This window comes from Pseudophryne corroboree, chromosome 5 (genome assembly GCF_028390025.1).
Source record: "Pseudophryne corroboree isolate aPseCor3 chromosome 5, aPseCor3.hap2, whole genome shotgun sequence".
Lineage (NCBI taxonomy): Eukaryota > Metazoa > Chordata > Amphibia > Anura > Myobatrachidae > Pseudophryne > Pseudophryne corroboree.
This window is the reverse complement of record NC_086448.1, coordinates 702,718,680-702,746,559: the sequence shown is the minus strand read 5'-3', so window position 1 is coordinate 702,746,559 and position 27,880 is coordinate 702,718,680. Positions and strand designations below refer to the sequence as shown.

The window sequence follows — 27,880 nt, the reverse complement described above, 5'->3', positions numbered from 1 at the left end:
TCAATAGAAATTGTGATTAGTTGTAATAACTGCCAAGAATTCTTATCTTGTCTCTGGACCTGATTCAGAGATATAGGTAAACCCAATGTTTTACCTACATCTCTAATATTTATTTTTTATCCAAATATCTTTATCCCATTTTTAATAGTCAATAAATTTCACAAACAAAAACAGAAAGAAAATATAAATAACATTCATATAGTCATATATTATGTCCAAGATCTTTACAAATACCTTACTGTACATCACCTTATTTCACAAATAGTATGATGATAAAATCTGATAATAAAACGTAATATCTGGTGTCACCAATAGAAACCTATTTCAACACAATAAATAACTTTTCCTATCATAAACACCTTATATCCAACTTCCCCACTCCCCCCCCCCCCCCAAAAAAAAAAGAAAGAAAAAGAGGAGAAAAAGAAAGAAAGGAAAAATAAAAGGGAGAGAGGAAAGAGGGAGGAGGGGGGGAAGTATGACCCAGGTGTGCTATGGAAGGTAGATAGTAACTAGGTCGACAGTGTCTAGGTCGACACTATTGGTCGACAGTAACAAGGTCAACAGGGATGCTAGGTCGACATGTTCTAGGTCGACAGGTCAAAAGGTCGACATGATTTTTTAATGGGTTTTTTGTGTCATTTTCTTCGTAAAGTGACCGGGAACCCCAATTAATGCACCGCGTCCTCTCGCATGGCGAGCGAAGGGCAAGGTGCCTCTCTGCGCTCAGCACAGGTTCCCAATTGTAGTCCACGTGGATCGTTAAGTATGAAAAGTTTCAAAAAAAGAAAAAATTGTGAAAAACTCATGTCAACCTTTTGTCCTGTCGACCTAGGACATGTCAACCAAGAGACCCTATCGACCTAGAAACCCTGTCAACCTAGTTACTGTCAACCAATAGTCGACCTAGATAGTGTCGACCTAGTTACTGTCGACCTAGAGACCGGATCCCGTATGACCCGTTACTATCATTAATGCACAGTATAACATAGAGCAATTACTACCATATAAACAATAAGCTAAAAAAAAAAACAACATCTGCGATGTTTAGAGATCTGCGCATGTCCAAGTCTTCTTCTGCAAGATCACTCACAGTGCCTCCAAGCTGCAGCATGATGGACATACTGCGGCTGTTTGGGGGTGGGGCGGTGCTGCCTGCATTTCTAGAAATCAGGAGCATAACGGCCCCATTTTCTGAGATGTTGTGGTGAGGGCAGTGTCTGTGCATTCTGATACATATTTACAGGCCTAGTAGGGAGGCAGGAGGCGGCCATTGTGAGTAAGCTTAGGCTTATGCTTCCGCCATCATGAACGATGGTCGCAATGGTGATCCGTATGCAGTACTCGGATCTGAGTTGCTAGCGCCCAGATGTGCAAATGCATCCATCTCTGAATCAGGCGCTGTATTGGTAATGGCTTGCAGAAGATCTGTTGTTACCGACACGGAGTGTACCAAATGGGTTTTTATTTACCTTGTGGGTCTGCTATTTGCTCAGTGCTACAATATCCACTTACATGACTTAAATCTGTACTACCACCTTGGAAAGTATTATTCTGGTTTGGGCCCTTCTTAGCAAATCATACAAGTGACGCATATCAAAAATAATCAGCACAGTCTCTGTTGTGACAAAGACATATTTTTGGCAAAAAAGATGCACAAAAGACACCCGACGCTAACAGAGTCTTACTGGACCTGGCTTGCCTAGAGGGGCGCTTGGTGTGACTGCAGCAATACTGTATGAGGACTCATCTGTATGTTCTATTGTGGTCATATTATGTTCGGGCAGTTGTCCAACAATATTTCACTACATGCAAAATGCTTTAATGCAATTGTCCACAGCTCTGCGAGAAGCTCAGCTGAGCACCAATACTGGGAGAGCGACATGTCCAAACAGGGCCATAGCCAAACCTCATTCTGGGAACTTTAAAGAAGCTATGTGCACTGAGGGGGTTGGGCTGTGCCATCTTGAGAGTGTGCAAGCCCAGGCCCCCTGAGAAACTCAGGCCCTGATCATTTGTGCCCCCAACCCTCAAATACCCCTGCTTGTTCAACAACAAAGTGACCCTGTAAACTTCTGTATTAAGCTGTAATTCTTTAAGCTTTTATCTGTTGCTATGACCTCTGCATTTTGTACTATTCTGGCCCATAATAACTATTAAAGCTAATGATGATTACACATCTATTCCTATAATATTCAAGCTGAACCTCCCTAAGTGCTGTTACATTATTTAAGTTTTGTTTTCCAATTAGCAAGCTGCGTTTCTTGCAGATGTATTTCCACAGTTATGACATAACACCTACATAATAAATACATCAGCAGGACATCTTGTTAATGGTGTGCATATCCATTTCAGCAGCTATTTTTTTTTCTTTGCATTTAACAAAGATAAAAAGGGAGATGAAAATAAAATACACAGTGATGAAAATCACTTAACTATATAGGAAATGTTACAGGTTTTGTAATATATAAGTGATAATCTCATATAGGGTCCTATTCATCAGACAGATTTTGTATCGCCTGAAAATGTTTTCAGGACTATTTTAAGAATAAATAAATATAGGCCGGTAGCAGTACGCAAATACCACATCATTGTACAGTCAGGGTCCCTTCTGCCGGGTCACACGTGTGCACTGCAATAGAATTATTGGTCATTCTGCTTGCCAGTGAGCTATTGCAGTGGGGTGTAGTATGGCTGACCGACGGTCAGCTTACCGACGCCGGGATCCCGGCAGCATACCGGCGGGGAGGGGCGAGTGCAGCAAGCCCCTTGCGGGCTCGGTGGCGACCTACGGTCGCCACGGGTTCAATTCCCACTCTATGGGTGTCGTGGACACCCACGAGTGGAAATAGTCCCTGTTGGTCAGCATGCCGACCATCGGGATAGTGAGGGGTCGGGATGCTGGAGGAGGTCATGTGACTGTCGGTCTCCCGACCGCCGGTCACATGAATACCACCCATTGCAGTGATGTGATGACTTTCATAAGCTGTTCCAGTAGAGCCACTGTGATGGTCACTGTTGGTGATACTCCATAATGACTTCTGCTAGCCTGATAAATGGGCATAGACCCTACATATGGAGTTCAAAGCACTATAGAGCAAGCAGTTACATCAACTGTGATGTGATGAAATGACATGAATTTCCACCAATGACTGTGTGAACAGATGTTGTCTAAGCCTGTTTCTGAATACTTCTAAAGTGAGTGCTTTCCAGATTGTGCAGGGTACAGATTTGACAACACTGCATAATATGTTCACATACATAATAAAACAGAGTGTGACAATGTTGATCTATAAAAAAGTATTTTTTCAGATTACACTCCCTTGTTAGGTATAAGGTGGCTGCAGTCTTTCAGAAGTCTGGTGATCAGCTGATAAATTCCCTGGAAGGGTGCAAAAAGACAAGCGCCTAATAGTGTGTTTTTTATATATTCACCCGGAGAGCCCTCCACCCCTATAACCCTTCAGTACGAAGCCTACAGTTCTTATTGGTATCATGCTAACCTGCTTGGACCAGGGAATATATCGCGGCCAAACAGCCAACCCTTTTCCTAGCATGGTAGGGACCAAGGGTCAATCAACCTCTGTCCATGGGGTACACTGAGGGTGGGATGTATTAACATACGTTGCCGCCCCTCGCCGCCCATCGCAGTGATGTTGATCGCATGTGTACTAACATATGCAATCAACATCGCAATGAGGTGACGGAGGCCCCTCGCGATACCTGTGAGGTGGCCTGCGGGGGGGTCTCCATTACCTCCCTGGGCTCTCCTTTTCCTCAGCTGCTGAGAACAAAGCAGCAGGCTGTCCCCGGGGCCTCCTCCTCCTCCCCCCTGCAGTTGGAAGGACCTCCGGCTGCGTTGCTAGGGGGAGGAGGAGTTTACCTTCCGGGTCCAGGCTGCCTGGAGGAAAGTATGCCGGGGTGGGGGGGGGGTTGTCTTCTGCGACGGGGGGCAGCGGAGGTGGTGGGTTGCGGAAGCCGGCGATAAGAAGCCCGTAGGCTTCCATAGGGTATCGCCATCCATAGATGGCAATACCCTGGGCGGCGAAAACCCGGCGGCCAGGTCTTAGTACATTTGAAAATGCGGTAAAAACCCCGTAAATGGGGGTTTTACTGCATTTTTCCCTTAGTACATCCCGCCCTGAATCTGCTCTGTTTTGAGGTGATGGGGTGTAGCAGGAATTCAGACCTTACTGCTACCTGGTTTTGTTATTCTCACACACCGGCTGCAGCTTCATCATCCATTATCTTCCTTGATAATGTCTAAGTCACTCTTTAACTCTCAGATTCACCTACCTGGGACCCTCTTTTTTTCCCTATTACCAAGTTGCAACCCCTACGGGTGTAAAGGTCCTGTATTGGGGACATGGTTGGTTCCTTTAAATACAGACTTAAACAATAACCGTTATGTTTCATGGAAACTCCCCCTTCTCCTGCCTGACAGGTACAGTACATAGGCTACAAATTTGGTGATGTCATCCCTTGGAAAATGGCATGGATTTACTATGCACCATGAGGATTCCAGTTCTCTCAAGGCCTAGTAATTGCAAAAGGTGCGAGTTTAAAGGGTGGTAGCAACATATTTACAATATACCTGACTGTATTTTGTCTGTGTCCTATACTGTGCTATGTGAGATACAGGGATTACTTCCAGGATAATGGACCCTCATCTTACAACAGAAAGGGATAAGTGCTCACGTTGCATATATATAAGAAAAATAGATTTATAGTATTTGTGTAGGTGGATGGTGTGTGAACCTGTGGTTTTTTATTACTTTATCCCGTCTTTCATAGGAACCTTAATCATACTCAATTGTGTATAGAAGACAAAGAAGGAAGGCAATAGTGTGATACTGTACAGGATATGTTACCGAATTCACATGGGTCTCTCTCTTTCAAATGGAGGGTGTGGCAATTTAAGGAAGTAAAGCTCATAGTAGACTAACTTACAACTTTAAAGATCATCAAGCCAAACTAAAAAAACAGATGCTTCATTTTACAGCCAGCAGCCTAGAAAAGAAAACACTGGTATATTGCGGCAATAATGTTTGTTGGGTAGCTGCTAAATTTCATACTATCTGCAACTGATGCAACTCTTTCATCATCGGGGCAGCAGTTCATAGATTTATTGTCACTAGTTCAAGAACAATTGGCTGTTTTTATAGCATCTTGATTTTAGCCTCTGACCCTCACCCATAAGCACTTCTGTTTTGATTGTGTTCGAATTCAATCATTTACTCCCTATTCCCACTTTCAGATCAGCTGTGCAGACAATTAATATTGATGTTCTATAGTGGCAAATATAAATTAGGAGTACATTTAGAGCGTCATCTGCACAACAAAAAGCAATTTATATGAGTATAATGATGTTGGATTATATCTCACAGTGGCAGTATATAAATGTGCACACAGCACAGAGAATAAAATAAGGCACTGAAATACTTCATTTGGCTATATTGATTTATGATGGGTGAATCATTTCAACTGAATCTTAAGTTACACCAAATTCAGGGATCCTGTTAGTTAATCAATGATTTGTCCCCTATTCGCAAAATAAATCACTGATGAATCCGTGTTTATGATCAGCTGTCATATATCATTGGAACACTGGCCTCACTGCCATTATTTCCAATAGGGTCTTAAGAGGTAACCAGGTCAGCCTCTCCCACTCCATCGTAGAGACCAGTACTGATTCTGGTTTAATAGTATCTGCACTGTTTAAGGTAAATAAATAAATAAATAAATACATAAATAAATAAATGATTAAAAATATTGATGGCATGCACCCCGATCTAAATCCTTAATTAGTCATAGCACTAGACAGTTTAGGCTGGATTCCAGAGAGAGTCCAGTAGTGTAGCTTCTTGCTCATTATAATGGGACCACAGAGGTGGCAGATTTGACACTCCTGAAGTCCTAATTGTGTACTAGACGCCAATAATGCTTTAAAACTCAAGACTGTTTTTCTTGCACATCTCCTGTTCCCATAGAGACACTAGGCTTTTTCTGAGCAGCATGTGACTATGGGAGGGAACCTCACACTCTTTCCCTAGTTAAAGTGGAACCCAGCCCATAATGTTTAGCGCTGGAACTGGTTGAATATTTGTGGAAAGAGACATACAGTAGTTGACATTTATTTCAACTATTTACTTTTACTATAAAGTGTGCCATCCCTGTGCAATCGGAATACATGCTCAAGTTATGTTGAAGTACTTTTTCTTTTGTATATATATATATATATATATATATATATGTGTGTATGTGTGTATCCCGCACCTCCATTACATCTCCTGACGTGCGTGTGTGTGTGTGCATGTGTGTATATATATATATATATATATATATATATATATATACGTAGTGTACAGTACCAGTCAAAAGTTTGGACACACTTTCTCATTCAGTTGAATGAGAAAGTGTGTCCAAACCTTTGACTGGTGCCGTGTGTATATATATATATATATATGTATATATATATATATATATATAGATGTAGATGCTCGGCAAACTGTTTGCAGTGTCTTCTTTACATCTGATGTACAGTCTCCTAGAGTGCCATCCCGCACCTGGAATAAATAAATATATATATATATATATATATATATACGTGAAATGGCACCAGAACTGGCTGTGATGTTATGATGTCATTATGAGAGTGCTAGACTTGGAAATATATATATACATACTGTATGTATATATATATATATATATATATATATATATATACAAAGATGGTGGCACTCACGGGTCTTTCAGTCAAAATATAACGGACACAGCAGTCTCAGATAAAGATCAACGTTTCGTTAATTTAATAACGTCATCAGGATACAGATACAAGAACAAACAAACAATATATAGCCACTTACCACATCTCGTGAGTCCCCGCCATCGTCCCCGGCGTCGGGTCCACTGACGACGCCCCCCCCGACGTCACGCACTTCCCGTGCATCCGGCAGCGACGGATGGTAACTAGGCAACATAACAACACACCCCACACAGTGAATGGGATCGTGCAGACACAATGACAGGCATATTGAGAATTAGTATCTAAATCATATAAATGCCTGCATACATTAAGAAAAATCTTAGAGGCATGACAATCAGCTAGACTAATCTGTAGAAATACCTGGATGTGAACATTCATTTTTGCAAGGCACCTCCTGACCTAGGTGATCTACACCTCATTAGTCTGTGACACTGCAGGGTCATTTGCCTGCGCTTTTAACCAGCTCCAGGGGAGAGATGCAGGACAGTACAGGCATCAGGAATATTTACACTCCTTGCTGGAGTTTTTTGGATGCGGATGCCGACACTATACGGTTCAAAGAACACCTGGAACAGTCGGAGTCAGGAGAATCGGCTGAGCAGCTCAACACGCAGCTTCTTAGGCTATCTAAGAAAGAGATTGATTATTTTCTACATGGGGTGACTCTCTCAGACTATCACCGCAGCGGCCAGATCCCCAGGGGGTTTCGGATTAGGAATTCCCCCACCAAGGGAAATATAACTCTGACTTTTGTCGCAAGTGGGCTGCAATCCTCAACAAGTGCAGCCTAGATTTAATCCTGTTAGTCATTGAGGAGGCCGCAATGGAACTGAATGATATTAAAAATAAGAAAACTGAGTTTGAGACATTACATCTTGCCACGATCAGATTAGATCAAGGCACTGATTGGCTGGGAAAACTAGCAACACAAGTAGAAAATTATCGGAAAGATTTGGTTAAGTTCAAACGAAATAAACTTGCCTTGGTACAAAAGGATTATGCGGAAGGTAGAGTTTACCCCTGGGCATTGAACCCGAGTTACAAGAGGACCTATAATCCAAGACAAAGGAAGTTTAGGAGATTTGCAGGGGATACAGAAACCTCCAGCGGGGGACAGTCTTCACAGAGTGAGACAGAAACGACTGGAAGACGCAACACTGGTAAACCCCCTTTAGGGGTCAACACTCGCGCTCAGCGAGAAGCAAAAGGCGATCGTTTACCAGAAGAGGAGGACAGTGGCAAAGGGTCCTCAAAGCGCAAGAACAAAGCCCCTGCCAAGAAATAGTCTTCAATTTATCCAGCAGACCTTTGTCAAGTGAGGAAAAGAATCTCCTCAACAAGGGCCTTTCCTTTGTACCCTTTAACCAGTTCAATGATTTCCAGTGGAAGTTGGATGCCTACCGATTTAATAGGAAACTAAGATTACGAGAACATTTTGTTGACATTGAGGCTTTGGACTCAGGGGATGAGAATCCATTGAGGATAATCCAAGGGTCATCTCAATTTGACCCCATTAGTATGAACGCGTCGTTGAGATGCTTCAATCGGTCATTGGACCAACAAGTTAAGAGTGTAGTTCAGTCGATGAAACCGAGACCAAATATGTCCAAATTGGAATGGGAGACTCTGAAAAAGCTGAGTGGTGACTCTAGTATCGTCATCCGCCCCGCAGATAAGGGGGGTGGTATTGTCATACAAGATTTGGCCATGTACAAGGAGGAGATATATCGACAGTTGGATGATTCGACAGTATATCTTGAACTTTCTACCGATCCAACTGCAAGGTTCGAGGTAGAGCTAAGGGGAGTGCTACAAGAAGCAGTTCTGAAGGGGACTATTTCTCAGGCAACTATGAAAACGTTGATTCAGCAGAGTCCGGTGGCTCCAGTTCTCTACACATTGCCTAAAATACATAAGCACCCCACTGCTCACCCGGGCCGCCCGATTATAGCTGCTAGGGAGTCGATATATTACAAGATTTCCCAATACCTGGATGTCTTCCTCCAACCAGTTGTGCAGGCCCAAAATACATAATTGAAAGATACGACGTCACTTATCATACGTTTACAGAATTTACCAGTACTTCCTCCCAATGCATATTTATGCACTTTGGACATTGTAAGTTTATATACCAACATTCCTCATTCAGGTGGCCTGGAAGCTGTTCCAGTTATAAAGGCCCAGAAGTGCCCTTCTTCATTAAACTTCTAGAACTGACACTATAGAAGAACTACTTTCTATTCAAGTCTCGTTGGTTTGTACAACAACAACAAGGCTGTGCCATGGGATCTTGCGTGGCACCAGCCTTTGCTAATAGCTATATGTTTGGGGTAGAGCGACAAGCATTCTTTAGTGAGAACGAGATTGCAGAGAAGATACCCTTCTTTGTACGCTACATCGACGGTCTCCTTCTTATCTGGTTGGGCACCGATGTTGAATTCAATGACCTGATGGCAAGGATAAATTCCGCAGAGAGTACCATCAAATTCACCTATTGTATGAGTACTCAGTGTGTCAATTACCTGGATGTCCAGTTGTCTTTGTAGGACGGGAAGGTACATACTGCATTGTATAAGAAAAATACGGACCGGAACACCATTTTGCACGGTAATAGCCAGCACCCGGGCTCTACCAAAAAAGGACTCCCATATTCACAATTCCTTCGGATACACCGCATCTCGGATGATATGGATAATACCATCAGAGAGGTTGACATCATGATCTGACAATTTTTGACGAGGGGATATAAATACCAAGATCTGATAGAGGCAAAGAACAAAGCACTTGCCATCCCACGTTCTAAAACTCTGATTCCGAGGAAAAACAGCAATAAACAAAAGAAGTTGGACATTATTCCTTTTGTCCAACAATTTAATTCAGCTAGTCCAACAATTGCGAAAGTTGTAAAGAATTTGTGGCCGGTTGTGACCTCTGATCCAGAACTCCCTATGTTAAAGAAATCGAGTCTGATGCCAAGCTATACCTGGAATAAGAATCTGAAGGACTGACTTGTTAAGAATGACATTTCTACCCGTGCTAGTAGTGGTCCTAGTACTTTTCTATCCAGAAAGCCGGGCTGCAATCGTTGTATCGGCTGTACTACCTGCAGTTTTATGGAACATGGGGACTCCTTTGCTCACCAGCATACGGGGGAGCGGATTACCATACACCACATTCTGACATGTAGTAGCACCCATGTCGTTTACATCATACGCTGTCCTTGTGATCTCCTCTATGTGGGGAAGACCACAAGGCAGTTTAAAGAGCGCATGGCACTCCACAGGTCCTCCATCCGACAGGCACTGGAGGGTGGCAAAGGTGGGATCAATCAACCAGTTGCCTGTCATTTCAAAGCCTTGAATCATGGTTTGGCCACGTTACGGTACAAAATAATTGACACAGTACCACGACGATTACGAGATGTGACAAAGGTAAAACTTTGTTACAAAGAGAAGCTCGATGGATCCACCGCCTGAATACCATTGCTCCGAAAGGACTCAATGAACACTTACCTGTGAACTGCTTTCTCTAATATTTCTATTTTATATTTGAATATTGCTATAGGGATAAGCGATCATCTATAGGCATAGTCTCCTCTATTGTTGAGCTTTGCTGGCTCCTGATTGCCTCATGTCACTGATGTGTTTGTTTTTTAGTCATATATAGGATTGCTATATCAGGACCTCAATCTGCTGTTGTTGAGAAATGTATGTTCTTTTACCGTATATATATCGTCTGTATTATGTTAACATCCAGGTATTTCTACAGATTAGTCTAGCTGATTGTCATGCCTCTAAGATTTTTCTTAATGTATGCAGGCATTTATATGATTTAGATACTAATTCTCAATATGCCTGTCACTGTGTCTGCACGGTCCCATTCACCGTGTGGGGTGTGTTGTTATGTTGCCTAGTTACCATCCGTCGCTGCCGGATGCACGGGAAGTGCGTGACGTCGGGGGGGGGGGGGGCGTCGTCAGTGGACCCGGCGCCGGGGACGATGGCGGGGACTCACGAGGTGTGGTAAGTGGCTATATATTGTTTGTTTGTTCTTGTATCTGTATCCTGATGACGTTATTAAATTAACGAAACGTTGATCTTTATCTGAGACCGCTGTGTCTGTTATATTTTCACTGAAAGACCCGTGAGTGCCACCATCTTTGTGCTTGTACATTATGGTCAAGAGACCTCCGTGGGAGGCACCGGGGCAGTGAGATCTTCAAGGAGTGAGTGCCGGCCATACATTTAGTATATATATATATATATGGAGAAGAAAGGCGGCACTCGGAGACTGATAGTGTAGTCAAACGAACCAATCAGTGTTTAATCACGTCTACGTTTCGGGGGACGCACCCCCTTCCTCAGGACAAACCAAACACAAGTTTATATATTTTATAACTTGCTTATTAGTTTCATGGCATTAAGGTGGTGTATTGGTGCCTACAGTATTTGTTAGCGCCTTTGAGTATTTTTGCTTTTCTTTCTCTTGATATGCAAAGTTAGAAGAAAAAACAGAATATCAAAATACACAGCCTAGAATAGACATTTAGGTACACTAGTGACATACTTTACAATTGACCCCAAGGCAGAGGGTTAAGTGACGAGATAAGATAACAGACGATTAGCAAATATGAGGTGCTGACATAACAATTAGGCACCACTCCCTTATCCTTAAAGTTGTTGAAATCAAGTCTTCTGCTTTGAAATAACTTCTGTGTTGGCTCTGAAAGGCCCTGATGTTTTGTTTTGTGGCTCTAAAGACAAATATAGTGTGATGTGCCTGAAAGCATACTGCAACACTAATAATCCACCTTTGTGGCAGTGGAAGCACATAATGTATATAGTATGTGGCGTAGCTAACAAAACTATATTTAAGTTACTTAAAATTATAAAATTAAATAAGGCAAGATTTTTTATTTTTATTTACTTTTTTGTTCATGTACCCCAAATAGGAATGACATAATGGGCGGTATTCAATTCTTTTCACCCCCTTCCACACTCGTTCTGTTTCTGCTGACGGGCATGGTATAATCATTTCAGCTTGCTACCCCTGGAGTAGCGAGGACACCCAACCCTTAATGCAGATAAACATGATTACTTTGGGCGCAATATGTGCGATAACAGGGATCACTTTAGAAAGGAGATTGGGTGTGATATATGATTTGAATACCGCCCAATGTGGCCTGTTGACTGAAGAAAATTGTGTTAGCACCAATACCAGCTGTCCTTGATTTACATTTTCAGGGTTAGTTATACTAAAGCTTCTCTCTGTGCATTCTGGAACATGATAGACACAATCTGATTGGCTGCTATGGGCACCACCACTACTTATCTGTTTTAGAATCTTTAGTAAATCTCCCCCTCAGCCACCACTTCTAAAGACCACCAGATATTAAAATGATTGGTTTTGAATATTGGTGAAAACTCCTCTACTACTTCCATGGTTTGGATGCTGCATATAGTGCTGAGTATCTATCTGTTCTTATTCCATAGGTGTATACATTCCGGTCAATTTAAAGATGGATATAGATGTAGCATTCCACATCAGAGTGCAATAGAATTTTATTATCATTATATGTAATGACAAGGTCATATTAGAGTGATGTCATGACCTTTCTAGTGGTTATGTCATGTGGGGTAAATGTAGTGTCCTATGGGAGATATCCAATTGACAATGGATAATTGTATCGCCGGAGGCTATCCTATTAGCCCCGATGTGGTGGGCTCCTCCCCCTCATGTCGGCACTTATCGCGGAATATGCTTCGGGTGCCTCAGGCATAATCTGCGATAAGTGGGCTGCCGGAGCCGTGATAACACATGGGATCGGGGACTTATCAAATTTGAAGCAAATTTTAGTTTGCAGCCCACCGGTAGGTGAAAAGAAGAAAAAAAAAATCATTGTTTTAAGGTTAATATGTGAGGACTTGTTGCAGAACCACTGGTATACTTTGCCCCCAATGAAAAATAATTCATTTAAATTACATTATTTGGCCAATTTTTTATGTCAGTCTCTGGTGATTTTATGTAAATAGTGCAAAAATGGGTTAAATTATGTTGGGTGTGTATTTTGTGGTGCTGTATAGATTGGGAATTTGTTTTTATACCTGGAGATGGGAGTGACACTTTTTTTTCCTAATATTTTTTTCAACTTATTTAAAACAATTAAATATCATATTACAGACATTTTCTGTACACCATTTTCTGTAATTTTTCCACTGTTAATAAAAACAAAAAAATCAGCCATTTGATACCTTTTAAGAACCTCAAATACTTTGCTTATGGACACCAATAGCCTTCTATAATGTTATACAATCTTATTTGCTACTTTTGGGGGGTTTAAGGTTATTTCCTCACTTTGTGATGTACTTTCCCCATTTAGAACTACCATGCCACAGTAGCACAAGTGCTGCAAATTGTCTTTCACAATTTAATTGTGCAATTCATGGGAGCATGCTTGATGAAAATAGCTCACAAATTGTGCGGTAAAGTAACCCACGACTTTCGTGAACAGAACTTGCGGCTAATTGAATTTGGTCCAGAGTTATGTTACGATCATTCCAGCGGTTGTGTCATGTTAGATGAGTATAGTGGTAGAACCTTATTACGGATGGTATAATGGTTAGCATTACTTCCTCACAGCACTGAGGTCATGGGTTCGATTCCCACCATGGCTCTACCTGTGCGGAGTTTGTATTTTCTCCCCGTACTTGCATTGGTTTCCTCCGGGTACTCCGGTTTCCTCCCACAATCCAAAAATATACTGGTAGGTCAATTAGATCCCAACAAAAATTAACCCTAGTATGAATGTGTCTGTGTGTACATGTGGTAGGGAACATGTGGTAAGCTCCACTGGGGCAGGGACCAATGTGAATGGCCAAATATTCTCTGTAAAGCGCTGTGGAATATGTGTGCACTATATAACTAACTGGTAGTAATAATAATAATAATATGGCATGGCTTTAGAGCCCATCGTATTTGTGTTACTTAGGACATTTGACTATCCAGATCCATATTGCAAATATAGAAAATGTATACGTTCTTTGTTGATGTTTTTTTTTTGTTACATCTTATTTTTATTTAGTAATTTATGTTATGGAACAACAAAATATATATTATAAATAATATATAAATCCATCCAAATCAAGATATTTCAACATGAGCACAATAGCCAATTCCATATCTTTAGGTTTGGTTCTGCCTTCATTACAATTTTTTAATTTACAGCAAATCTTATTAGGAAAATAACATATGTAGCACAGGACACTGAAAGATGGCATCCTATAGGTTGTAAGCTTGCGAGAAGGGCCTTCCTGCCTCTGTGTCTGTCTGTTATCACCCAGTTTTGTTTTATCAACGTTGTTTCCAATTGTAAATCGCTACGGAATTTGCTGCGCTGAATAAAAATCTGTGAATAAATAAATAAGAGTGAACATATACAAAATTAATTTAAATCCCGAACGTAATATTTTATGTACATACCATAAGGGGTACAATAATTAAAAAAAGTTAGATTGATTTATTTACATATTAGTCTATAGCTGCATTCCTACAGTTTTACACTGATATCACTGAAACTCCTTACCAACTATATTTGTTCGCTGCCTGTTCTTCCTCGGATTGTCAAATAAAATGCTGGGTATTTCAAGACCCCTTTGTTCTCTACATCCTGTGTTGGACCCACAGGTAATCTGCACCTTTTCTCCCGTCTGCTCTCAGTAATTGTGGTGGGAAAGAAGGGGTCACAAAGTGCACTCCCGGCAAGGTGTGACAGGCTCTGCCAACTGCTCGTGTTGAAATCCTGTGAACTGAGGACACCTCTTATTCACATGGAGTTATTTTGAATGCTAAGCAATATAATGACAGTCTAAAGACACTCATTTCTGCTCAAAAGATTTTAATTAACTCCAATTTAAAACTATAATTCCCTTTAGCTTTATACTTTTATAGAACCATTTCATAATAAGTATTTTTTTGTATTTTGTAGTAATAGCTGTTTTGTTTTTTATATGTATAATTTTGTAAGCATCCATATATTTTTACAAGATTGAATAGGCCATTTTATTAGCGACAACAAAAAATGTTACTAGTTAAAAAGGCTGTCCCACCATGAAAAGCAGTATAGTAAAAGTAACCTTTTTTATTTTTATTAATGACCATGTTCATTTTAATTGATGCACAATCTGCATAATATATGTTTCGCCTTCATCTGTGTGTATATATATATATATATATATATACATGCAAATTTTGCGGAATGTGTGTATATATATATATATATATATATATATATATAGATATAGATATATAGATATACTGTATATATATAAACTAATGTTTATATTTTTATTTACTTATCTCTCTATCCAAAGTCTGAACATTTTAATGCAATGCAGGTTCTCACAAATATAGCCAGGACTCTTTATTATTCAACACGGACAAGGAAGGAGTTGAAATAATTGCCTAATGACAGATATGAAGAGAACAGAGAATGCACTGATCATTTCCTGTATGCTGGCCCGATTCCAGCCAGTCTCAATGGGCTCGCTGATGTAAAAAGAAAACGCAAATTGCTGGTTCTAGGGGGAATTTTCTTTCTGCTTTACCCTTCAGAATAAGGCATTGAAACAATTAGGCTAGAAGACGGTGTTAGTTTTCTCGTGATAAACTGGGAATACTGAGTAAATGTGGAAGTATGTTATTTTTGCCATAATAATCATACTTAGAGGATTGTAACGCTGTTAAGCTCTTTCATAGAACTTGTTTTTACATCCTAAATGGTGTTATATTTTTCACCTTAACACACAATCATTCTTGGAATTTCAATCTCCTTAGATCAACATTTATAAATATGCCTTAAAACCATATTAAAAAAATACATTAACATAAAATCCTTTGTCTGGTACCTTCTGGAAAAATGTTACCACCTGTGCCTAAAAGATAAAGTTATCTCAGCTGTAGTTGTTTGTCAAGCACTGATTGCTAAGTCAGCATGTTCTTTATATGCACAATTGATGGGACCTTTTAAAGAGGTTGGTGTCCTTTGGGGTAAAACAAGCATTTAAAAGTTCACAGAAAAAATTTACATTATGGAGCAACCATGGCATGAGATTGGTCGGTTGCCAGTATTATCTGATTGTCTGGACATGACATCCCACCTGGTTTCAAACTTCTGCTGCATTTTTTAACAGATCCAATGAATAAAGTATTTGTTTTCAGATGTTATCAAGAGAAGCCAATTTTGGATCAGGCAATTACTGCATACACTTTTTCTGTAGAGCATTAGGCGCCTATACTGTACATCTAGCCTGTATTGGCTCAGTTCTCCACTGGGGGATTGGAGAAATCCAAAATGTTAGACAATCTCAATTCCCCAATTCTGAGCTGAAAATGGTTGCAAATTTTTAAAACGTGGAATTTCCACCAATTTTTTGGTGGATCACTGATCATTGATGTCTGCCAATCCGCAGAATAGGGAATTGCGGTGCAGATGTATGGCTCGCATCAGTTTAAGTCAACATGGTCGAGTTTGTGGCGGCTGATCACATCAAACAGATTCCTTATGACACTGTCATACTCTGCCTATTATGAAGCAACTGTAGGCAGCTGATTTCAGGGAATAGTAAAAGAAAGGGAATTAATTTACTAAAGGCTACATGCTGAAAAGGGCACATTTTTGTTGCTAAATGTAATTATAATTAAAGTCTTTTAGTGCATAGAACTACACATTATATAAAGGTGGGTACACACTAGGCAATGTGCTCTATGAGCAATGTCGCCTAGTGTTTTCTTTCCCTGGCCGGGGTGGTTGGTGGCCGGGCATACCCACTGAGCGATATGATGACCATATCGCTCAGTGACGTCACCCAGCGTCCGGGCCGTGCAGGCAGCTCTTAGATGACAGTCCAAATTGAGCTCCCTTCATGGCCGACAGGGAGGGTCGTTAACAACCTGTGGGGCTGCGCATCGCTTCTTGGCGGCGGTATACACACTTGGTGAGAAAGTAAGTGATGTGGCTCAGGAAGGGTGACAATGAGCTACATTGTAACGATTTTTGGCTCTCCACACTTCCATTGAAAGTATAGGAAAAGGGGCGCCCTTTACCCATGGCCACGCCCCTTTTCCTAATTTGTACCGGTTTTTATGTATAAAATGTTGGAGGGTATGAGTGTGTATGCACCTTAAGGGAGGACTGTGCAGTCTAGCAATTCAAAGTAACATTGATTGTTTATTCTGACAAGCATATAAATAATGTGATAACGTAAGGGACAGCTGGCCATGGCCACAAATTAGCCACCTGAAAACTGAGCCTGTCAGCCTGTGCACGTGTTTGACCCTATAAGCATCAAATATGTCAAATTATAATAATGATCATTTTTATTTATATAGCGCTTTTCTTCAAAAGGACTCAATATTCCTGTGGACCTGCCAACCTGACCTGAGCTAATAGTCTCATACCTCCCAACTGTCCCGATTTCAGCGGGACAGTCCCGCTATTCGGGACACCGTCCCACTGTCCCTACCGCGGGTCACAGTGTACCGCGGGCAGGGGCAGTTGGGAAGGCTTTGATCACCCGCTGCTCTGCTATGCAAAGCAGCAAGTGATCTCTAAATAGATGCTGTGCGCACATGCACAGCATCTGTTCAATGCAGGGAGTGAGCCGGGGGCTGCCCAGCTGCCCAGGGAGTGCTAGGCACGCCCCCAAAATGATGAAAATGGACCCTCAGTGTGTGGCCACGCCCACTCGGTTGTAGCCACGCCCATCCGAGGCAACACCCCTTTTCGGGACGCGCGCGACTGCGCAGCGCAGAGTGTCCCGACTTACAAAGATTAAAAGTTGGGAGGTATGTAGTCTGACAATGTACTGCTCCATTTTGTCACCCACTTTGCTTTCAAAATTCGATAAACCTCTTTTTTTTTTATTTAACCTTGGATATTGCAGTTGGATATATTTGGGGAAAATTGGTTCACGTGGATATATTGCTGGGGGCTGGGGTAATATTATTATCCATCTTGTAGTGAACACATTTATTGTTAAGACCGCTGTATGTGAAACCTGTGGAGGCACTTAAACCACTGCCTCACAATGTGGGACTTCTCAGCATGAGCTGCAGTACTGTATGTACAGGAAACAATGTACAGTATAGCATTGCTCATCTGTAATTACAGTTATCACATTTGGGTATGGCTCGTTGGGTCGTCCCAACTTAGGTCGACACTCATTAGGTCGACCACTGAAGGTCGATATTGCTATTAGGACGACATGCATTAGGTTGGCATGGGCGTTAGGTTGACATGTACTAGGTCGACAGGTCATACTCTGCACTGCAGGTCGGGCAGATATAACATGTGCAGAGAGAATTAGACTTGGGTGGGTTATTTCGATTCTGTGCAGGGTAAATACTGGCTGCTTTATTTCTACACTGCAATTTAGAATTCAGTTTGAACACATACCACCCAAATCTACTCTCTTTGCACATGTTATATCTGCCCCCCCCCCCCCTGCAGTGCACATGGTTTTGCCCAACTGCTAACAAATTAGCCCTTAAGTACTGGAAACTATGGGTTACTCTTCATGTTAAGCACCAGAGGGTGCCATTACTAAGGAATGTTCCTGGGTCTGTGAGGAAAAAAAATCACATTAAGTGCACCCTCTGGGGCTTAAGGCGAGGGGATGCTGGGCTAATTGAACAGGTCTCGCTTGATAGTTAACCATGGGGTAAACCTGTAGGTAATTGAATCTGCCCTTATGGGTTGATGGATCTCTAAATGGCAAAGCCACTACTGCTATTTTTTAGCCGCCATCTAGTGTCCCTTATTAGCACACTGTACACATCTCTATAGGTACCATCCCGTACCAATGAAACCCTATTCTACATTTTGTGCCTGATCCATAGTTGGATGGAAGTTGGGCATGTGTACTCCTGAACTGCCCACCCCCGATCCATACACTTGCTTTGTTACTTGTCATCATTTGCACCAGGCCTATACTAGTGCAAGTTATATGGCTGGGAACAGGCACAATTGCACTTACGCCTGCAGGTTCCATCACACACCCTCAGTTAACTTTTCCTGTATGATAAATGATCAGTTACAGCTTTGTAGTCACACAGTTGACGTGATCAAAATCCGTTTGAGTCTGTAAAGGTCCGGAGCTTGTCAGTGCAAACCGTGCGAGATACACTCCGCAAACAGGCACACGTTTATCTCCACTTAAGGGCCTTTGTGTCTAGGCTGAACCTACATTAAATGCTAGCTGAAGGAATCCTTAGCATGAGTGTGAAAGACAGGCTCTATCATCCAGACAAGCATAGCTCCCTGCAGTTTCCTCTATAAACATTTAATCAAGTCTCAATGAGCTGTGTCCATTAATTGAAAATTGCAAGCTGTTGACAATCAGGACCACTTAAGTGAGTCTTACTGTCTTGCTGTGAGTAAACACAAAGGGCAGTCCCTTCACAATGGGAAACAAATAAGGAAATCAGCATAATAGGTTCATTACCAGTTAGAAGATAAGCAGGTCCTGCAGTAGTTAAAAGTAAATAGGTGCAGTATTATCTATAATTACAATGCAAGATTGTTAACTGGCTGACTGATGTCAGGTAACACCTTACCGACAGTACTGTGATATGCATCTTGGTTGCTATCCCTTTAAACTGGGACATTTATAAATTACACAGGTTCTGTGGCTGGCTGACGTCTAGCCTGCATTTTACCTGGTTTTAATCAGCCTGAGAACCTCTGTAATTCAAGAGCTTCCCGGATTATGGTCAGCCTAATCTTGGTGGCAGTCAAATAGTTAATGATTTGCAGAGAAAAACACTGCAGAACATTATGGTAATGTCTGTTTGTATCTTTACTGAAATCCTATTTTAACCAATCTAATGTTTCCTGTTCTACAATAATATTTCCTTATTTTATTAGCATTTAATGTCCATCAATTGGACATTAAAACAGAGAACATATTGGGGGTCATTCCGAGTTGTTCGCTCGGTAAAAATCTTCGCATCGCAGCGATTTTCCGCTTAATGCGCATGCGCAATGTTCGCACTGCGACTGCGCCAAGTAAATTTGCTATGCAGTTAGGAATTTTACTCACGGCTTTTTCATCGTTCTGGCGATCGTAATCTGATTGACAGGAAATGGGTGTTACTGGGCGGAAACAGGCCGTTTTATGGGCGTGTGGGAAAAAACGCTACCGTTTCTGGAAAAAACGCAGGAGTGGCCGGAGAAACGGAGGAGTGTCTGGGCGAACGCTGGGTGTGTTTGTGACGTCAAACCAGGAACGACAAGCACTGAACTGATCGCAGATGCCGAGTAAGTCTGAAGCTACTCAGAAACTGCTACGAGGTGTGTAATCGCAATATTGCGAATACATCGTTCGCAATTTTAAGATGCTAAGATTCACTCCCAGTAGGCGGCGGCTTAGCGTGAGCAAATCTGCTAAAATCCGCTTGCGAGCGAACAACTCGGAATGACCCCCATTATACCTTTCAACAGTGAAATATTACTAATAAAAAAAATAATTGCTGTTATTATTATCGTCATTTATTTGTAATGCTCCAGTACAGGCCAGGGGGAAATACTGTAGGGCATACATAAAGCAATGGCCCTCATTTCGAGTTGTTCGCTCGCTAGCCGCTTTTCGCAGCAGTGCACACGCTAAACCGCCGCCCTCTGGGAGTGAATCTTAGCTTAGCAGAATTGCGAACGAAGTATTCGCAATATTGCGAAAAGATTTTTCTTAGCAGTTTCTGAGTAGCTCCAGACTTACTCAGCCATTGCGATCAGTTCAGTCAGTTTCGTTCCAGGTTTGACGTCACAAACACACCCAGCGTTCGCCCAGACACTCCCCCGTTTCTCCAGCCACTCCCGCGTTTTTCCCAGAAACGGCAGCGTTTTTTCACACACTCCCATAAAACGGGCAGTTTCCGCCCAGAAACACCCACTTCCTGTTAATCACACTACAATCAGCAGAACGAAGAAAAAACCTCGTAATGCCGTGAGTAAAATACCAAACTTCTTAGCAAATTTACTTGGTGCAGCCGCAGTGCGAACATTGCGCATGCGCAGTTAGCGGAATATCGCACCGATGCGAAGGAAAATAACGAGCGAACAACTCGGAATGACGGCCAATGTACACAGAATAAATGCAGATGGGAAAATGAAGAAAAGGTTATGGAGGGCACTGATCATGAAAGAGCTTACAATCTAATGGGAGAGGACACCACTGAAACAAGCGGAGTGACAGTAGTGAGTAGATATGAGGCAGTAGGGTAGCTGTATTAAAAAGATCGATTTTCAGAGAGCATTTAAATATTTCAAAGCTGAGGAGAGTCTGATCAAAAGTGATAGGGAATTACATTGTTGGAAGCAGCATAGGGGAAGTATTTTAGGTGGGAGAAAGAGGAGGGGATTAACAGAGATGAGGCAAGGAGCAGGTCACAGCAGAGGTGGTTTAAGAGAGGAGAGGGCCAGTCTGCCAGCTCCCTGCACACCCCCTCCTTTCTGGTTTGCATGCGCATATCTCTGTGACATGGCGTCTGTGCCTTGTTCCCAGAGACTGCTTCATTGTGCATGTACAAAACCACCAAGAAAATGTCCACCAAGCCATTTTACCAATAATTTCTTCTGCTCTTCAGCGCCAGCCAATGTGGTTCTACAGAGAGGTAAAGTATAGTTATGCATTGTAGGTGTGCAGTACTGGCCCCTCTACCAATGGGTCAGAGCAAAGGCAAACCTACCATAGATGCAGGGAGTGCAGCTACTATTGGGCCTAGAGCTGAGAGGGGGCCACCTTTACTATCAAACTTACATGTGTTATATATATTTTTCACTATTGAGTGATGCATAGGGGCGCTTCCAACTGTAATGGGGCACAAGATTAGCTGGCGGCAGTACTGTAATGTGTCATAATGTGAACTGGGGCCACTGTAATGTGACATAATGTAAATTGGGGGTACTGTGTGGCATAATGTGTACTGGCATTTCTACAATGTGACATCATGTGTAGCAGGGTACTACTGTGGTACAGAAAATAAACTAGGGCACTATTATGGGGATCCAGACTATAGGTAGACAATGTTTAGGTCAACAGTCAATAGGTCAACCCTATATCGACATGCATTAGGTCTACATTGACAAAATGTCAGCACGGAGAAAATGTTGACCTATGAAAGGTCGACACTGGAATGGTATGGAATGGAATGGAATGGTGACCATGGACAAAAGGTGGACAGGTTCAAAAGATCGACATGGCAATTGTCGACACATATATGGTAACACATGTTTTTGGGATGTTTTTCATGTTTTCTACTTTCTCCTCCCTTGATTATCCATGTCACAAATCATAACCTTTAGTAACCTTGGCCCCCATTTATGAACAAAAAAAAATTCTTATTCTAATTAACATTACCGCTTGCCACGGTTTTTTACTTGTATTCAGCATTGAAGCTGTCACTGGCAAATGGTAACGTTAAAACACCCGTAGTGATTTCCGGACGCGGCGGCCATTTTTGTTTTCCTGTCACTATAGCAACCCGGCAGGCGTGATGCATGCCGAGATTGCTGCGGGAGGGGGGAGCTGAAGCGCAGGCTGGACACCGCTGCAGCGGTGTCCATAACGTCTGCCCGGAGCAGACGAAGCAATTTTAGGTAAGCGAGCGCTATTTCAGAAATAGCGCTCATTGTTAAATAGACTTTACTGTGCAGCAGTATAGGGAAAATGAAAGGCTAATAGCGCTGCTAGTTAGCAGCACTATTAGCCTTGTTAAATAGAAATTGGTCCCATTTACCACTTAAAACGAGTTTCCAGCAGGGAAACTCATTGATAAATGGGGCCCCTTGTGTCAATCAAAGCGAGCACCGTGCCTGAAGCTTGGTGAGCGAAGGTAGCCAGGGAGGGGAATTCTTTCTACAAATGGTGGTTCCAAATGGAAAAATTATCCACACTAAACCCACAAATGCAAAAAAAGTGTGTTGACCAGTTTTGTGTTGACCATTGCCATGTCGACCTTTTAATCCTGTTGACCTTTTGTCCATTTCAACCTTTTCCCTTGTCGACCTTCCATAGGTTGACCTTTTGTCCAAGTCGACCTTTTGTCAATGTCAACCAAATGCATGTCGACCTAATGACTGTCAACCTAGACATTGTTGATCTTGTATACTACACCCACTATTATGGGGCATTAAATTAACAACTGCAGCAGAGAGGTGTCTCTTTAGAAGCGTTGAGACAGGGGCCCCTTCAGTATGTTGCTATGGGGCCCAGAAAGTTCTGGCTACACCCCTGGGTCAGAGATAGAAGTACAAGAGTGTGAGGGAGAGTATTTCAAGATGAGTTTTATGTTATTATCACATGGGCATATTAACTGAATTTACAGCTTGTTGCTCCTTTTATGTAGATTACCAGCTACTCCAAGCAGTACAGTATCTCACCATATTGGTTCACCTCTCATACTGATTTAACCTTTTTGCCAACCAAGGATATGATTACAGCCATTTCTTCATATATCTCACAGCAATCCATGGCAACAACTGTATCCATAGATGTGTTACACCACTGTGGCTCAATTTAATAACAATCCTAATTGCCAGCAGTATATTTCCTTCAGCCACACGTCGATACTAACAAATACACCACCGGTATTTAACATAACTTACCTCTCCAACGAGGTGGCCCCTCCTTGGCTGAGCTTACAGGTGTTTGCTAAATACTGAACAGAGGGGCTAATTCAGGTTGGATCGCAAATCGCGAGGGACTAATTCGGGTGAACTGCATTAATTACGAATGACTGTGCCTGGTTGACAGGCAGAGGCTTCTGTGGGGCAGCAATGCGCAATTTCCAAGGCGGAGATGGAGCATTGTGGGAACGGTGACAAGGAAAAGGGGGCGTGGTGGCGCAAATGGGGGGCGTGTTGGTGGTGTTGTTGTCACATGCCTCCACTCCAATTTTAAAAATGGCGCAGGGTCTTCTGCTGTCGCAGCCTGGCTGCACTGGTAGGTGGCTTCAATCATTTCTTCAATCACTCTGAAATTGTGATTGCACCGCAATTTCAGCGAGATCGCAGTGCCTGGGCGGTGGACAGCATTCTGGGCAGCCTTGCCCTGCTATGGGCGGCCCACCAGCATGTGAGTTAAATGATTGAAAATTCTGCTAAAAAGCAGAATTTGCAATCCTTACTGAATGAAGTCCAGAGTTCATAACTCCTGTAGCAAGTACTAAAAGGGCTATGGCTCATTCTTAAATGGGGAGCCGTGTAACAGATACAATTTAACATGATAAAACAAAGGGATGCCTGCTACCCGCTAGAAATTCGTTACCTTATTGCAGGAATATGGGGCATTCCCACAACTCTAATTTACAACATTTTCAACTTTAAATTTGCACACACAAAACAAGGGATGTATAACCTACAGCAGCCAGTCCAGCTGCTATAGCTCTTGAGTCATGTTGACTAAGTCTAGTAACTGAGGTAAAGAAGTTTGATTAGGCTCTTTGATTGACAAGGCTCTGAGACTTTCCTAATCTGCCGCCCTGCAGGATACACTAATTGTCACTGGTTTATGGCCCATTATTGTAAATGTAGCCGAAATCCATAAGACATTGAAGAATTTTTATAGATATGTTTTGAATTAGACACTAGGATTGTGCTAACAAACTGTTAGAATTATTTCTTTTTACTACTTAGGGTGTTGTGTCTTTAATAGACTACAGATATTATATTTGAAACTTTCTGCAACATTTAGCACGGCATTTATCCAATTATTGTTTACTTATACGGGGAGGGTCCTAGGGCCTGGGTTTCAACTCCCTGACACTGGTTAGTTTCATGTTTGACTGTTCCAGCCTGAACCTATGTGCTGAACTGTATATACTGCAGTTCAATCCCAATTTTAGTCTATTTCCCATGGTTAGAGTCCGGCTGTGTTAGCTATTTAAAATATCAAAGTACTGGAAAACAATGCCAGATTGTGGACTGAATATCCTCTGGTTCTCTTCCAGGCCCACCATAATGTCCCATTAAGACAGTTTTCCTGTGTAATCTAGCAGGCCGCCTTGTAGGACGTTTCTATGGGCCCTCAGACTACCTATGACACAATATGAAACCTATTTCCATCTTGCTTAACAAACATACAGCCTTTGGTGTGATTCATACAATAGTACAAATGTGGGTATAAATTTCCATGGGTGATCTCAACCCATCTATCGTCAATCTATACAGTACAAAAAAAACTGCCCATTCTTTAAATAAACCCGAACAAATGCTGGAATTCTTGTTTTAACTTTAACACCATTTTAATCCAAAATTATACTGGTAGGTTAATTGGCTCCAAACAAAATTAACCCTAGTGAATGTCTGTGTGTACATATGATAGGGAATCTAGATTGTAAGCTCCACTGGGGCAGGGACTTATGTGAATGGTCAAATATTCTCTGTAAAGCGCTGCGGAATATGTGTGCGCTATATAAATAACTGGTAATAAATAAATAAACACCTGTTAGGTATTCTATCAAATGCTTTGAAAAGTAACTGATGTCACAAAACTAACTCTTGCCCATTATGTTGCTAGTATTTAATTTAATTTTACTTTTAGAAATATTATATGAGGCCTCATAATCCTTTTTTTCTTATCTAGAGCAGTTGACCTCAAGAGAGGAGTAGAAGGTTACAGGGTCAAAGTCTTTTCCTCCTTGGGTCTCACTGCTTGCTGAGAGAAGAGTGGCTGGAAAATAGATGTTTTAAAAGTGAGGTGGAGGGTCACTGTTTAATTCTGTTACAGAACAGCTGTTTTGAGTTTACTGCGACTCCAGACTCCCTCCTCTATCTAAAATCTACTGAAGTAAAAAAGGCAAAATATTCAGTAGGCGTCGGCAATGCAAAATATCTATTTGTAACATCTATTAAGCAATATTTGAATTGTGTTTTATACATGTACTTTGTTATTCAATATTTGTACACATTTTATGCTACTTTATGGAAAACACTAAATTGTGTACTCATTGTTTTCTGGATGGAATTCAAAACCCAGGTCATGGAGGCATGGTTATTGTACACAGAAGGCAAATCAGCTACACATTAAATATTTATATTCCACTGAGGAGTAACAGGGGAAAAAAACAACTTCCACAACACTCTGTAAATCACACGTTAAGTGAATTTAGCACAGATATATGTTAAAAAATAAAAACTATTTTATGAAATTGTCACTGTTTACAAATCACCTACTGGAAAAGTCTTGGCAATCTTCTCTGTATCCTATATTGGTTTAGGTTTTGTTTGTTGGTCTTGGGTGCATATTAAAAAAACATTCTTTGATATCAATTATTTTATTTAGCATTTTCTAGCGTAATCCTAATACACAAGACTTTTTTTTGTTCAGTTTGCTGAACACATGCAAGAATTCAAAAAACAAAACACGCAATTGTATACAGCAGTAAACAGAGAAATAAAACAGTTGATGTGGAAGAGTAATGAATACTTGCAGAACAACTGAATTTATTTTACAATTAATTTCTTGTTTTTACCTATTGATTGTTTACTATGCAATGAATTTTTGATGTCTGATTTTGGGGAGAAAGACTGGGGTTATTTTGAGTTGGGATTTTTTTTAAATAATACCAATGCATAATTTTGATGCACTTGAGGAGCTAAATAAACTAAACTTGTCTTATTTCAGCCATTGTGTGATACGAGGATTCGGTTAGTCATCTTGTTAGTCTTCTCAGTGTCTCAATTGCCATTCTTGGCTTTCTTCCTACTCTTGGTTACTGAGCATTCCTTGGTTTCCTGTATGCGGAATGTCAACATAAGGTGTTATTGTCAGTCATTCCACAAAAGTATTTGATCGTTAAAGCCGAGGCGGCTGTCAAAGTGCAGTGTAGGGTCCACTGTAATCCAAGTGTTTGTTCAAGAAACTGTAAATAAACTCCTTAATGATCTCACCTAGTGGACTTCTATTGAATCATGTGCACTTTAGTCATCAACGGGTACAAATTAATTAGAATTCCTTTTAGTAAATTGCACTAATGCCAATTGACTCACTTCTGCAAGAAAATTATTAGTAACAAGCCTCTTTTGTGTTAGGGGTCCATTCATCAAATAACATTAAACCATCTTATTTAACAAAAAAAAATTCAAGTGCTTTTGAACTGCTCCTTTACAATATGTATGTTGAGAATTTGAACACACTTCACTTTTTTTTTCTATTTTACCAAGGCAAAATAAATAAAACTCACAAGTCTGAAATAAATGGAAAACTAGTAACAGATTTTTTGGTGTACACTGTTCAGAAACATTGGCCCCGGGCTGTGTTAGTGTGTGGCTCAACAGCAATCAGAGGTCATAATTTCATTGGCGGTTTGCATTGGGTTTAATTTTTGTAGCATGTTACGTTACTGAAAATGTCTGGTTTTAGTTAAGCAAAGTACTGGCTGTGTTGGCTTTAAACAGTACATTTTAAAGAACCTTAAAGAGTAAGAGTCCCTTTATAAAGCACATATGCTAATTGTTTTTAGCAGCTTAGTAAATATTGAGAATAAGCTTTAAATAAGAATGTGTAGGTTAGTAAAATGTAATGACAGCTGAATTTTTTTTAAAGGCACTTAAAAGTAAAGTGGATATTTTACAAGGTTGCCACCTACAGATTTAAAAGTCATGCAATAACATTTCAAGATGAAGATATTAGCTGTCTGCTCATTTGTGTTAAGTGGTGGGCAGTAAAAGTTTTTTGGCATTCTGTCCTCTTTTAGGAATGTGACCAGGTTCATATTGATGATGTATCTTCGGATGACAATGGACAAGACCTAAGGTTAGTCCACGTTTTAAGATTAATCAAAGTTCTATGGGCATTAGGTCAAAGAAACTAGTGATTTTATGCTTTAAAATGTCACTGTATTTTCCATCTGTATTTTACTGTATACTGTTTGTCACAGCAGGGGACATTTACTCACCCTTGTGGCCGCAGTGTGCTGCTGCTATACTGCCGCCACATCTGCTCTCCTGGCTGGCCCGGCTCCGTCCACTGTCTCTTCACAGACGCTGGGTGGAGGCGTGGCCGTGGTCCAGGGATGTCGGACGTCCCTGCATACTCAGCCACGCCTCCTCCAAGCATT

The 27,880-nt window shown here is 41.3% G+C and overlaps 1 protein-coding gene across 10 annotated transcripts in view; it reads left to right on the top strand.

The window, feature by feature from the left end:
* EYA1 (EYA transcriptional coactivator and phosphatase 1) overlaps positions 1-27,880 on the top strand; it is a 125,687-nt gene that overhangs the window by 77,304 nt on the left and 20,503 nt on the right. For all 10 annotated transcript variants that reach the window (XM_063923901.1, XM_063923907.1, XM_063923904.1 and 7 more), the window contains one exon: positions 27,518-27,576. In XM_063923901.1, coding sequence (XP_063779971.1) covers positions 27,518-27,576 — 59 coding nt within the window. The remainder of the gene's footprint in view (positions 1-27,517; positions 27,577-27,880) is intronic.